At 42.7% G+C, this 14,005-nt stretch overlaps 1 protein-coding gene across 1 annotated transcript in view; it reads right to left on the bottom strand.

The window, feature by feature from the left end:
- CALCR (calcitonin receptor) overlaps positions 1-14,005 on the bottom strand; it is a 104,421-nt gene that overhangs the window by 30,923 nt on the left and 59,493 nt on the right. Inside the window, exons 8-10 of the mRNA XM_081345566.1 lie at positions 2,169-2,322; positions 376-436; positions 58-124 (exon numbers count right to left, since the gene is read on the bottom strand). Of these exons, the coding sequence (XP_081201692.1) occupies positions 58-124; positions 376-436; positions 2,169-2,322 (282 nt within the window). The remainder of the gene's footprint in view (positions 1-57; positions 125-375; positions 437-2,168; positions 2,323-14,005) is intronic.

Genomic DNA, 14,005 nt, shown 5'->3' with positions numbered 1-14,005 from the left:
TGTAGCAGAATTAGAATAGTGCTGAACTCACAATAAAGTAGCAAATAATATTCTCACCAATAAAGCTGCCATTACAGGCCCATGAACAATGTACAGCAAATATGTGTCAACACTAATCCAACAGCTGGAAGAAAATCAATAAATTAAATAATGAAATTATATATATCATCTAATTAAGCTTATATATATATATATATATATATATATATATATATATATATATATATATATATATATATATTAACTAATTAAGCTTTAAATATGTGTCAACATTAATTCAGCAGCTGGAAGAAAATAAATAAATTAAATAATAAAATTTTATATATATATTAACAGATACTAATTAAGCTTTATATAAAGTAGCAAAATACTTACTTATCATTGAAATATCTGGCTCTGGCCACAGCATGAATTGATGCTGGCACTAAAGGAAAACCTAGAATAATAAATTATATATATCAGATTTATTATTATTTTTTATTCAATTATGGTATGCATAGGTCTGTACTGGTATTTCATAGAGACACAGGGTTGGAAAGGAAAGTTTAAACTAATATCCTGCATGTATTCAATCAAACTATTCCCAGCAGAAGATCATCCAATTTCTACCTGACAGATCCAGTGAGGAGGAACTTAGTAATTGGTTCCATTTTCAAGCTGCTGCTACTGTGAGAATTAGCTTCTTCTAGCATGCAGTCTCAATCTGGATTGTTCTACATACATTTATATCCTGTCATTGTACCACTATCCAAGTTAGCCAAAGTTATGCATTAGTAAAAAGTTAAACAGATATGTTAATTGACCACAAAGACAACAACAATAAAAATGAATTGCATGATTTAAAAAAGCTGTTTTAAAGCTATCATGAAAAACTGAAAGAGTCAAATAAGGCAGTGAGCCTAGTGGCTACTGTGAGATAGCCTCAGATCCATTCCAACTGATAATGGCACTTTTCTGCTGTTGAATTAGCCTTAAATGAGTAAATCAAGAGAGCTATGGGTCTCCTGTGGGCATACAAATGTTTTGCCACTCAACAACAATTCCTTTTAATGTATTTTTATGCAACTCAATGTTCTTTACAAGCTGGAGGGAATTTGAATGCAAATTCCCATAGTTTATGAAGAAAGCTTAAGCACTATCTTCAGTGTTTCAAACATCTCCTTTTCAAAAGGCTGTTACTGATGATAAGCACTATCTTCAGTGTTTCAAACATCTCCTTTTCAAAAGGCTGTTACTGATGATGAACAAGCTTTATCTGTTTAAGAGATGTGAGCACTGATGGAAATTGTTGTGGAATTAAGACTGATATCACAAAAAATTTTTACAATGCATTTTGCTTTAACATTGCCTTGGCAAATCACTGTTAAATTATATTTGAAGAAATAAAAAATGGACCAAACAACCTTTTATATGATAAAGCTTCTAGGTTTGTTGAGATACATTTCTTGACATAAATGTGAGCTATCAAATTCACCTTGACTTGGACTCCAGAGCTGGGGCAGATCACTGTGAGGCAACTTTAAAAGCTGCTATCCTGTTTGTATGGATTTTTTCCCCACCTACACATCTTAAAAGAGCTAAAGATCACCCCCAGAAATATATTTTCACAAAAAAAGCAACTGTGCAAGCTGAGAAACAATTATCTCTTAGCTTTTAATGATGAGATAAGTACAGTGTACAACAATGGCTAATGTATTAAGTGTGATGCTCCTCAATCACTCAAACCAAAGGACAAGTACGGTAATCCTAAGGCCAGTTAAATTTCTTTGACATCTGAAGCCAAAACATCTACTAGACTCCCCTTGGTGGGAAAAGTAAAATAATAATTAAATTAACCATTTGCTTTATACTGTCTAATGATAGGACTGGTCCTGAAAACTAGTAATTATAAATGTACTCATTTGTGAATGGAGACTATATAAACACAAATCCCAAAGTCATCCAACTGACTTTCATGTGTGTTTGTCTAGTGTTAGTATCTTAGCCACCATACCGTTCCAATTATTGGCTCTCATTCATTTGTACAAAAATACTATGCGTTTTTTGCATAATAACTTAACTATCTTATTCTGTGGATATTCTATGTTTGCATGAGTCAAAGTGCCAATTACTTTAAAAACTCTGTGACAAAAGGAAATATTTTAACAACTGGGTGGAAGACCACATACCCCAGCCCAGAAGGTAATACCAATGCAAGCGCTGTTCTTCAGCAAATACTGCCACCACAATCAGTGTATGAAGATATATTCCTTCACAAAGCATCCAGAAGTAGTTACAGCCCATTGTATATTGGTGAAAAAACTGAAGCACTTTGCAGCTTACCTGTCAGAGAAAAGCAGCAGACAGACATGGAGCAGATAACAAAGTACATAAATGAATAAGGAAATATCATAATAGACTTTCACAAAGTTTTCCTGCTATTACACCCTTCAGCATCTTCCAATGACTGAATTTCTAATGTACCAGACATACAGTACTGACTAAATCTGTGTCCTATATTAGGGCTTTGTTGAAGAAACCAACATGTCAAACACTAAAATCAACAATCCATACTTCAAATGTTTTTGCCTGTGATACAGAACAAATAGATGCAAAGTTCAATAAATTCAGGAGCTACACTACCTAAATTCTTCACTAGTCCATACTCACCCAGTTTTTTTAAATCTTTCTTTGTCTTATAATAAGCATTAGATGGTGCTATATAGCTAGAATGTATGTTGAAAACAAATTCTTTTTTAAAACTTTGCTGGCTACTGAAACTCAGTTTCATGAAATCACAGATTGCAGTAGCAAGAAAATGGGCAATAATACAAAATTTCCATATTATTGCAATGCAATATCTGTTGGGTATTGGACTAGGACCAAGGAGACCCAGGTTCTAATTCAACAGAAACCAACTATGTGACTTTGGGCCAGCCTTTGTCTCGTATTGTAACTTCACTAGGTATTTATTGTGTAGAGAAAAATTACTGTACAGAGTCATATATATTGTTTTAAGGTACTGGAGAAAAAGTATAATGTAAATTTAAAATATCAGTATTTGTTAACAAAAAAGAGAACATTTCCCTGAAGTTGGCTGGCAAAATATATCCATAACAAATGGCATTCTAAATATATTCAAACTTAGAGAACATTGCACTATATTAAGTGTATCACCAGCAGATGGATTTGTAGCTGGCTGACCGGCCATACTCAGTGTGTAGTCCTCAATGGAACTGCATCTACATGGAGCGAAGTAGACAGTGGGGTATCCCAAGGTTTGTTTTAGGGCCAGTAGTCTTCAACATCTTCATCAATGATTTGGATGAGGGGATAGATAGGGAACTCATCAAATTTGCAGATGACACCAAGCTGAAAGCAACATTCCAGAAGATAGGCTTAAGATACAGAAGGATCTTGACAGACTGGAACATTGGGTGCTATCTAATAAAATGAAATGCAATGGCGAAAAAAGTAAGGTTCTACATTTAGGCAATAAAAACCAAATGCACAGGTACACTATAGGTGGTACCTTGCTCAATATTAGTAACTGTGAGAGGGATCTCGGAGTCCTAGTGGACAATCACTTAAATATGAGCCAGCAGTGTGCTGCAGCTGCCAAAAAAGCTAACACAGTGCTAGGCTGCCTTAACAGAGGGATAGAATCAAGATCACATGAAGTGTTAATACCACTTTACAATGCTTTGATAAGGCCACACTTGGAATACTGCATCCACTTTTGGTCACCAAGATGTAAAAAAGATGTTGATACCCTATAAAGAGTGAAGAAAAGAGCAACAAAGATGATCAGAGGACTGGAGGCTCAAACATATAAAGACAGGGTAGAACTCATCAGGAATGAATTTTCTGACCTATTTTGTATTCTAAAACTTTAGAGTTTGAATGATGTGACATTCTCAAGAGACACATTTTCATTATTTGTTATATTCAATGTTATTATGAAACAAGTTTCTATATCTTTATTTAATTTTATTTTTGATTCATAATAGGAATTTTTGAGTATATACATTGGTTTTCTGCTGACAAGGCCAGCAAAGCTTAAGTCCATGCTGGCATTACATTATATTTAACTCTTAAATCAGAGTTGAAAAACTGGCCTTTTTCTTTCTTTTTTTTATTGAAAAGTTTTACAGTACATTTTATCTTTAACAAAACAAAACAAAACCCCTCCCAACCCCCTCCCCTCCCACACCCTTCCCACTCCCCAACCCTCCCCAGCCCCTCCCTCCCTTCCCCCTCGCCCCTCCCCGACTTCCCAGAGCTAAGTACAGGGTATAAAAATACAAACAATCATAATCTACCTTATGCAAACAATCATAAACTATTAAAACTATCGCACTTTAACTCATATAAATTAACTCCAAACAGTATAAATATCACATCAATAATTATTCAAATGCTGGATAATACTTTTTAGTCCCATATTTACTCCACAGTATCTCTCTGTTGCAAATAGTCTTTCAAGTACACTAAAGTCTTTGCCATATCCTCCAAGTTGGGAACTTTTACAGTCCATTCTTCTATAATCAGCAGTTCTTCCTTCTTCCTTCCTTCTTCCCTACTAAAAGTCTTGCTGCCGTGATTAAATTCAACATCCGCTTGATATCCACAACAATAGTGTCAATAAAAATACCCAATAAAAACAATTACAGACAAAACAAATTTACATCAATCATTAAAAAACCAATTTTCTATTCTTCTTTCCACCTGGTCTTTAATTTTCCATACTAAACCAAGTTTATACAATCTTTCCTTCTCTTAATATATTATACAGCTTCAAGTACCATACATTACTTTCCAAACTTAAAATTTTTTATATGTAATCACATCATTTTTATATTTTCTATTACGTGTTTCATTATTGCCCATAAAAGTAGCTTACAAGTTAACTTTCATCTATACTTTTTCCCAAACTCGCAACAGAGCATGTCATAAAATATATACCTTAAACACATTATCCACCTTCTTATCACACAATAGATATACATACCAACCAAACAGCAAATCATAACCTTCAAAATTTCAGTAAGCACTACTACAATTCTTCCCAATTAAGTTTTCATAATTATCTTAAAATTAAAACAACATAAAATATTACAAAACATAATTATTTTATATAACTCTACATTTGAGGGTGAAAAATATATCCCCAAATATTTAACCGTTTTAACAATTTCAATTCCCGTTTACTCTTCTAAAACCACCTTTTATGATCCTTATTGCATTATTATCTCCTTCAGTTCTACAACTAAATCTTCAGGCTCGTCTCATTCATCTAGAAGCAGCACGCCTCCTCCAATTTCTGGCCTCCTCCAGTGACACTGAAATTTGATCCACTCCTGTAACTTTCTCATCTGTCTGCATTGTTCCTTCAGCACCTTGTAGATTCTCTCTGTGTCGTTGAGACTCTCTCTCACCTTTCTTCTTTGTAGATTCCAAAAGTGGTATGGGGGCTGCTTTTAAAACATTACTGTAAAAATCATGTGCCTGAATCACCGTAGTAAGATGATGCCTCATACCTTCATAGGTCACCACCATACCCACTGGTATCTCCCATCTGAACTTGATATCACGTCGTCTCAATTCTTGTGTCAAAAAAGCAAATTCCTTCCTTCTACTTAAAATTCTTGGAGGGATCTCTTTTAAAATCAAGACTTCTTGCTCAGCAATTGCAAATTCAGTATTGTAGGAGGCTTGAATAACCTCATTTCTAATCACTCTCTTTGTAAAATAAACCACCACATCTCTGGGTAATTTCCTTTGTCTTGCAATCCACGAATTAACACGGAAAATTTTATCTATATCTTCCATTATTTCATCTGCTGGTCGCCCCAGCACCCCTTCCAGAGCCTCAGAAACTATTTTCTTCAAATTTTCTTTAGGATCTTCTTTTAAGCCTCTGATCCTCACAGCAAACTCCATCTGATAATACTGTACCGAGGTCAAATCACAATCAATTTTCTCCACCACATTTTCGGTTTCTGTCATTTTTACTTCTAATCTAGTATTATTTTGACTGAGATCTTCCACTCTTTCATCCAAATTCTCAATACATATAGCCATGCCTTGAAATGCAGATAAAATGTCTGCTCTTATTTCTGTTAGTTTCTCTATAATCTTTTCATCCATAACCTCAGCTAGTTTTTCTGTTAACTTCTCCTCCAGCTTTTTATCCATTATCTCAGCAAATTGTTGCAATTGCTTTTCCATAATCTCTTGCATCACATTCTGCAAATCTTTAACTGTAAGGGCTGATGCAAATATGGGTGCAGGGGGCAATAAGGCTTGCAACGAAGACTGCTGCACCAGAGCAGGAACTTTAGAAGATATAGCTGCCATTTTCACCCACTATTGTCTGCTACGCACTTCCACTTTCAAGCTCAGCAAAGTCCATTGAGTTAAAGATCAAAAGACCACTTTCACCTGAATCTCCTGTATCGCTCTGCCTGCATCCTCGTTCTCCAAAGTTCTTTCTTGCTAGCAGGGATGGTTGCAGACACCCTGTTCTGCTCCAAAAAGCCCGGAGCAGAAGTGCCTCGCAGTCCAGAGCATGCCCAGGCTTCGGGGGGGCTCAATCCTTCAGCCGCCAAAACTTTAAGTTCTGGCGGCCCCGGAGAGCTCTACCCCTACCTGGGCGCTCGCCCCCTCCTCTTCTCCCGAGGAGGGGGCTTCCGAGCCACCGAAACAGATGATCGGCGCTGTTTTCGGCGGCTCTATGGAGCCGCGGGGCTGACAGCCTAAGAATGGCTGCCTCCGGTGACGCCTTGCCATCCGGGACGGGCTCAACCACTGGGCCTCTGAGAGATGGCCGGGCAGGGTCAGGGGCCTCCAACATAAGCCCAACAAGAAGCCCCTGATTAAGTTTTTAGTTAAGTTTTTTGTGGGGTTAGGGAGGGGGGAGGGAGGAGACTATGGTTGCGCGGGAAAGGCACGCCTTCCAGCCACCATAACGCATGCCAGGCCCACGGCCGTCCGCGACGGCGTACAACGAGGACCAGTCGCCGATAACACCCAGTGGCGTCCCATCCCTAGGATGGTGGGGAATGGCAGAAGGTGCACAGACAGAGGGCCGTATCGTCACCGGGAGTGTCATCTCCGCTCTGTACAGGCGGTGAGACGCTCCGACCCTCTGTTCTCCCCCGGAGGACCCGGGAGCAAAGGTGCGCACCCTCCCATGCTAAGGCTGGTCTACCTGAATGCAAGGTCCGCAGCTAACAAAGCTCACCTCATTCGTGACCTAGTGGAGAGTGAGCATGCGGACCTGGCCTGCATCACGGAATCCTGGCTGGGCCCAGAGGGGGGTGTTCCTCTGGTTGACCTCTGCCCGCCAGGTTTCCAGGTACTGCACCAGCCCCGGGCTCATGGGAGGGGCGGGGGAGTGGCAGTTATCATCAGGGAATCCCTTAGCCCGCGAGAGACCACCGTCCCTCAGATGGTCGGGTGTGAGTCTCTCCTACTGAGATTCGGCCCAGGGGCGCAGTTGGGTCTGCTGCTGGCGTACCTACCACCTAATCGTGCAGCGGCGGCCCTTCCCGAGCTACTCGATGTCCTCTCAGGGTTGGTGATTGAATTCCCAAGACTCATGGTCTTGGGCGACTTTAATCTACCGTCCCTGGGAGGATCGTCCGAACTGGCTCGGGAGTTCATGGCTTCCATGACGGCCATGGACCTGTTGCAAATAATTTCTGGGCCGACTCATGAGAGAGGCCACAACCCAGACTTGGTGTTCTTGTCTGGACGGTGGCGTGATGATGTCGGTGGGGGTGCCACAACTATTACGCCCCTGTCATGGACCGATCACCACCTCCTGCGGCTAGACTTCCCCCTTGCCACCCCCCACCGTGGGTGCACGGTGCCAGTCAGATGGTACCGCCCTAGGCGCCTAATGGACCCTGATAAGTTCCAGGCAGCGCTTAGGGACTCGCATGCACCCCCTGCTCACAGCTCGGCGGAAGCCTTAGTGGAAGCCTGGGAAAAGGCAGCCACGGAGGCTCTGGACCGAGTTGTACCCTTGCGGCCTCTGACCCGGCGCAGATCCCAGCGAGCCCCATGGTTCACCGAGGAGCTCCGGGAGATGAAGCGTCGGAGACGGGGCCTAGAGAGCCGTTGGAGGTCCAGTCGATCCGAATCCGACCGATTGCGACTAAGAACCCTCACCAGGTCTTATCTCGCTGCGATAAGGGTGGCAAAATCCAACTACTTTTCCACCCTCATCGCGTCCGCAGATAATCGCCCGGCTGCCTTGTTCAGGGTGACTCGCTCCCTATTAAACCAAGAGGTGAGGGAGGAACCCTTGCAGGGTCGAGCCGAGGAATTTGGTCAATATCTGCTGGATAAAATCGCTCGGATCCGAACTGGTCTGGACTCCAACTGGGCTGAGATGGAAGAACAAGACATGGACAGTCTTGTCGACGTCATCTGGGAAGAATTTGATCCTGTAACTCCTAAGGAAGTGGACAGGATTATGAGAAGGTTGAGCTCCTCCACATGCTTACTGGACCCGTGCCCTTCCTGGCTGGCCTATGCAGCTCGAGAGGCGACACGAGGCTGGTTCCTAGCGGTCATCTCTGCTTCTCTGAGTGAGGGTCACTTCCCCACCGCCTTGAAGGAGGCGGTGGTGAGACCTCTCCTCAAGAAGCCCACCTTGGACCCATCCTCTTTGAATAACTTTCGTCCAGTCTCCAATCTTCGCTTCCTTGCGAAGGTTGTTGAGAGCGTGGTGGCGCACCAACTTCCTCAGATCCTGGATGAAGCGGTTTATCTAGACCCGTACCAATCGGGTTTCAGGCCGGGCTACAGCACGGAGACGGCATTGGTCGCTCTGATGAATGATCTCTGGAGAGCCCGGGACAGGGGCCATTCCTCTGTCCTAGTCTTATTAGACCTCTCGGCGGCTTTCGATACCATCGACCATGGTATCTTGCTGCGACGCCTCAGGGGACTGGGAGTGGGAGGCACGGTTCTGCGTTGGTTCTCCTCCTTTCTCCAGGGTCGCTCGCAGTCGGTGCTGACAGGGGGACAGAGGTCGACCCCGAGGCCTCTCGCTTGCGGAGTCCCTCAGGGGTCGGTCCTCTCGCCTCTCCTGTTCAACATCTACATGAAACCGCTGGGTGAGATCATTCGCAGTTTTGGAGTAGGGTACCATCAGTATGCTGATGACACCCAGCTTTTTATCTCAACTCCTAACAATATCAGTGATGCCCTAGACGTGATGTCCCGCTGCCTGAAAGCGGTCCGGGAATGGATGGGGAGAAACAGGCTTCAACTGAACCCGGACAAGACTGAATGGCTGTACGTACCGGCAAGCCAGGAGATTCAGAACGTCCCACTGCTTAACATTGGGGACAAGTTACTTCCCCCTGTTGATAGGGCCCGCAACCTGGGTGTCCTCCTAGACTCGCAGCTCTCCCTGGAAGACCACATTGGAGCTGTGACCAAGGGGGCCTTCTCCCGGGTTCGGCTAGTTCACCAACTACGGCCTTATCTGGACCTGGATTCCTTACGTACAGTCACCCATGCCCTTGTGACATCTCGCCTAGACTATTGTAACGCTCTCTACATGGGGCTGCCCTTGAGATCCACTCGGAAGCTTCAACTGGTGCAAAGTGCGGCGGCACGGACACTCTTGGGAGCCTCCCGATACTCCCATATCACACCTCTCCTCCGTGCGCTGCACTGGCTTCCGGTTGCCTTCCGTGTGAAGTTCAAGGTGCTAACAATGACATTCAAAGCCCTACATGGCATGGGTCCGGACTACCTACGGGAGCACCTTCTGCCGATGTCAGCACCCCACCGTCCTGTGCGCTCCCACAGAGAGGGCCTCCTCAGGGTGCCACCGCTCAAGGAATGTCGGCTGATGGCCCCCAGGGGGAGAGCATTCTCAGTGGGTGCGCCAGCCCTCTGGAACACCTTACCAACCGAAATCCGGATGGCCCCCGACCTCCGTACCTTCCGTCGCGACTTAAAAACTTTCCTATTCCAGCAGGCTGGCCTGGCATGATAACGTTAATCGGGGTCCCAGTTTGTGTTCATTAGTGTTTCTTATTATTTTATTGTTCGGTCTGTATACCTTCCTTCCTCTGTACACCGCCCCGAGTCCCTCGGGAGAAGGGCGGTTTATAAAAACTAATAAATAAATAAATAAATAAATAAATTTTAATTTAAGTTTGTAGGTTTCACTTTCTACATTAGATTAAGCACCTGCCATGTATTTTGGTGACGGTCTATAGCACGGGTCGGCAACCCGCGGTTCCGGAGCCGCATGCGGCTCTTTGAGCCGTCTCCTGCGGCTCCCAGCCGCCCGGTGCGCGCGCACCTCTTCGAACGGGCAGTGGTGCGCGCGCACCTCTCCAAATGGAGAGTGGCACTGCCCGTTTGGAGAGGTGCGCGCGCACCTCCCCGAATGGGCGGAGGTGCGCGCGCACCTCCCCAAACCTTTGGAGAGGTGCGCGCGTACCTCCGCGCGAACGGGCCGCGGCGTCGTTTTTTGAGGAAGCTGCCGCGGCCCGTCTGCAAAGCTGCCGAAAGCGGCAGCTTTGCAGATGGGCCACGGCAGCTTCCTGAAAGAGCGACGCCGCGGCCCGTTCCGAGAGGTGCGCGCGCACCTCCCCGAATGGGCGGAGCTGCACGCGCACCTCCCAAAACCTTTGGAGAGGTGCACGCGTACCTCCGCGCGAACGGGCCGCGGCGTCGTTCTTTGAGGAAGCTGCCGCGGCCCGTCTGCAAAGCGGCAGCTTTGCAGATGGGCCACGGCAGCTTCCTGAAAGAGCGACGCCGCGGCCCGTTCCGAGAGGTGCGCGCGCACCTCCCCGAATGGGCGGAGCTGCACGCGCACCTCCCCAAACCTTTGGAGAGGTGCACGCCTACCTCCGCACGAACGGGCCGCGGCGTCGTTCTTTGAGGACGCTGCCGCGGCCCATCTGCAAAGCTGCCGAGATGGGCCAAGGCAGCTTCCTGAAAGAGCGACGCCGCGGCCCGTTCCGAGAGGTGCGCGCGCACCTCCCCGAATGGGCGGAGGTGCGCGTGTACCTCCGCGCAAACGGGCCGCGGCGTCGCTCTTTGAGGAAGCTGCCGCGGCCCGTCTGCAAAGCTGCCGAAAGCGGCAGCTTTGCAGACGGGCCGTCGCCGTCGGGCAACCGGGAACCGGTTCCATCTCACTTTTTTAAAAAATGGCAACCGCGTGCGTCCGCGCATGCGCAAAAAACCGTTTTGCGCATGCGCAAAACATTTTTTGCGCATGCGCGTGCATGGACATGCGCACGCGGCTCCCAGTTTTTTTAATTTGTGATGGAACCGGTTCCCGGTGGCTCTTTTGCTTTTTTAGGTTGCCGACCCCTGGTCTATAGAAACCTGCTGGCTTCATTGCTTTGTGAAAAAGAAAAGGTGATGATATCTATTGACATCCTCTCCTGTTCCTGAGGATGCTAAGATTTGCTCTGTATAGTTTTGGTAGTCAAATGATGGATTGATATTTATAGAACATTTACAGTCGTTGGCTTGCGGATTCTCAGCATCCCCATGGCTAATTTTGCCCTGCCAGGGGACCCTAAATGGGACTAAGTCACCCCAGAGAGGCGACAAAGAAAGAAGGATGCTCCAGTGATTCTGGAATGGCAGCAGCCATTCTGTTCGACTTGGGGAAAGCCTTTTAACCTGACAGGAGAAAGGATGGCCAAATTGCATTGACCAGCCCAAGCTACTAGCAACTAAAGTCCAAAAGCACTAACCAGCACAACTGTGAACAGCGTGCTTGAAACTGGGTGAGGAATTTGATCTTCTCTTTTCTATTCTACATTTAATTTCTTGGAAAAGACTCCCAAGAAGCAAATACCTGCGAAAGGGCAGGAGGGGGATTTTCACCCCACCCTTATACTAATGGAAGCAATGAATTAATCTTTTTATGAAGGATCAAAATATATGGAAGTGAAATAAATATAAAACCTGAAATTTAAAACTTAAATCTGGATAAATCTAAAATTGTTTGAATGGTTAAGACTCTCATTTTAAAGATAATTGTTTATTTTGGAAATTGAAAAATAAATAGTTGTGAACACCTAGTGGTGGATGAAGACTATGACAACTATGACTTTAATATAAGACTTGGAAAATCTGGGAAAAGTTAATCTGTATTTGTGACCTTTGAAGTTTTAACAAAAAAAGAACACCTGTGACAAAAAAAGACAATAATCTGGGCTGTAGACAAAGAGAGAATTATAAATTTCAGGGGAAAAAATCTTTTTTTCAACTATTTGGATTACAAATATATATTTAATTGGGACTCTAAAGCTATTTGCAGAGAAAAGAAAGGAAGAAAAAAACTCAAATTCTTGGCCATCATGAATCAGAGACATGTAGAAAGAACATATCAAGAAAACATAAACACTTCACAGGAGGAGATATATAGTATACTGCAACCAATTTAAACAGCAATGACTTTAAACCACAAAAAAATCCAAAATAACTTTGAAAATATAAATCAATCTATTTCTAAGTTAACTCTACAACAAAAATTCCCAGAAAACAACAACAGAGAAGGAGCAGATAAATTGATATAGAATTGAGAATAGAGACTTAAAGATGGAACTTAACAAAACAAGGAAACAGGATTTAATCCTAGTGGAAATTTTTTTACAAGAATTGGAAAAATAACCAATTTATCCCTTAAGACTACAAAATAAATCTGAGGACAAGAAAACAGATTGGATAAAATGGACTGTAGAGGTGTCAGGAACATTGGAAAGAAAGGAAATGATGAGAGAAGCAGAGAGAAAGTAAAAGAAAAAGATTTTCAACAAACGTGGAAAGGCTGAAACTCCATACAAAGACATTTCACCTGATTTACTTTTTATATCTACAGCAACATTTATGAACATAAGGAAAAACCTTTTGATTCAGCTAAATATATTGATTAAGAAAGATACTGGGCAAACGAAAAAGACTAAAGTAGAAACCAAGAAAATAGATGATGGGACTTACCAGAGAGAATACTTGAAAAAGAAACATTTGTTTGAATATGGTTAAAGAAATAGAAAAGTTTTGGAATATATATGTCATTCTGAGAGGGATGAATTCCCTAAATAATATAGTATGCTTGTTCCCTTTTTTTGTTCTCTTTCTTGATATGAGTAATATAAAAAAGTTGAAATGACTTGGATAAAGGAAATATTTTAGATACTTAAATGTGATTGAATTTAAGAAAATTATAATGGATAAAAATGTTTTGAATAAGAGTTACAGGACTAGATGACTAGATGTATTAAATGGAATGTTTAAAGATTAAACATATTTTAATTATGGTTAAAAAGAATAAGAAATTTAGGAAATAAATAAAGAATAGCTTAGGAGGGATATATATTTAAGTAGTATGTTATTTTTTATGTTTCTTTACTCTTGCTCTCCTTTCTTTTTTTCATTGTTTTATCTATTCCTTAAGAAATGTAAAAGTGAGATGGCTCATATGGAAAAATAGAGTTAAATTTTTAAATGTAATTAATTTTTGAGAAAATCTTAACCAGTAAGAATACCTAGAATTTGGTGGGAGAAACAAATTAAAATAAGGACTGTAACAGGATCTATGATAAGGCAACCAGAATGATTGGATAAATATATATACTTAACTCAATGTTTCCAAAAGAGGACATTTGGGGAAACGAGGAAATCAACTAAAACCATTATGTGGGTTATGGATTATAGAAATCAATTGTTAATGATTGTTTTACAAAATGTAACCCAGACAACATACTGTTCACCAATTATTAAGTGATTTATGTTTTTTAAAAAATCAATGAAATATATTACCAAAAAAAGTGATTGCAGATGCACATTGTTCAGTTATTCTCACATGGATTGTTCCATCTATCCACAATGTTTTTAAGACAGGTATATTCACTAAGACTCCTATCTTGTCTCTGTCTCAGACACATCAAGAATTGGATGCTAATAATAAAACATGTTTGAATAAGAGTATCAGGCTCTACCCAGCTGGGCAAAATCAAGGATGCAAGAT

The sequence above is a fragment of the Vipera berus genome (assembly GCF_964194415.1).
Source record: "Vipera berus genome assembly, chromosome: Z".
NCBI lineage: Eukaryota > Metazoa > Chordata > Lepidosauria > Squamata > Viperidae > Vipera > Vipera berus.
Note: the sequence above shows the minus strand (reverse complement) of the source record. Positions and strands in the feature narration are given on the sequence as shown.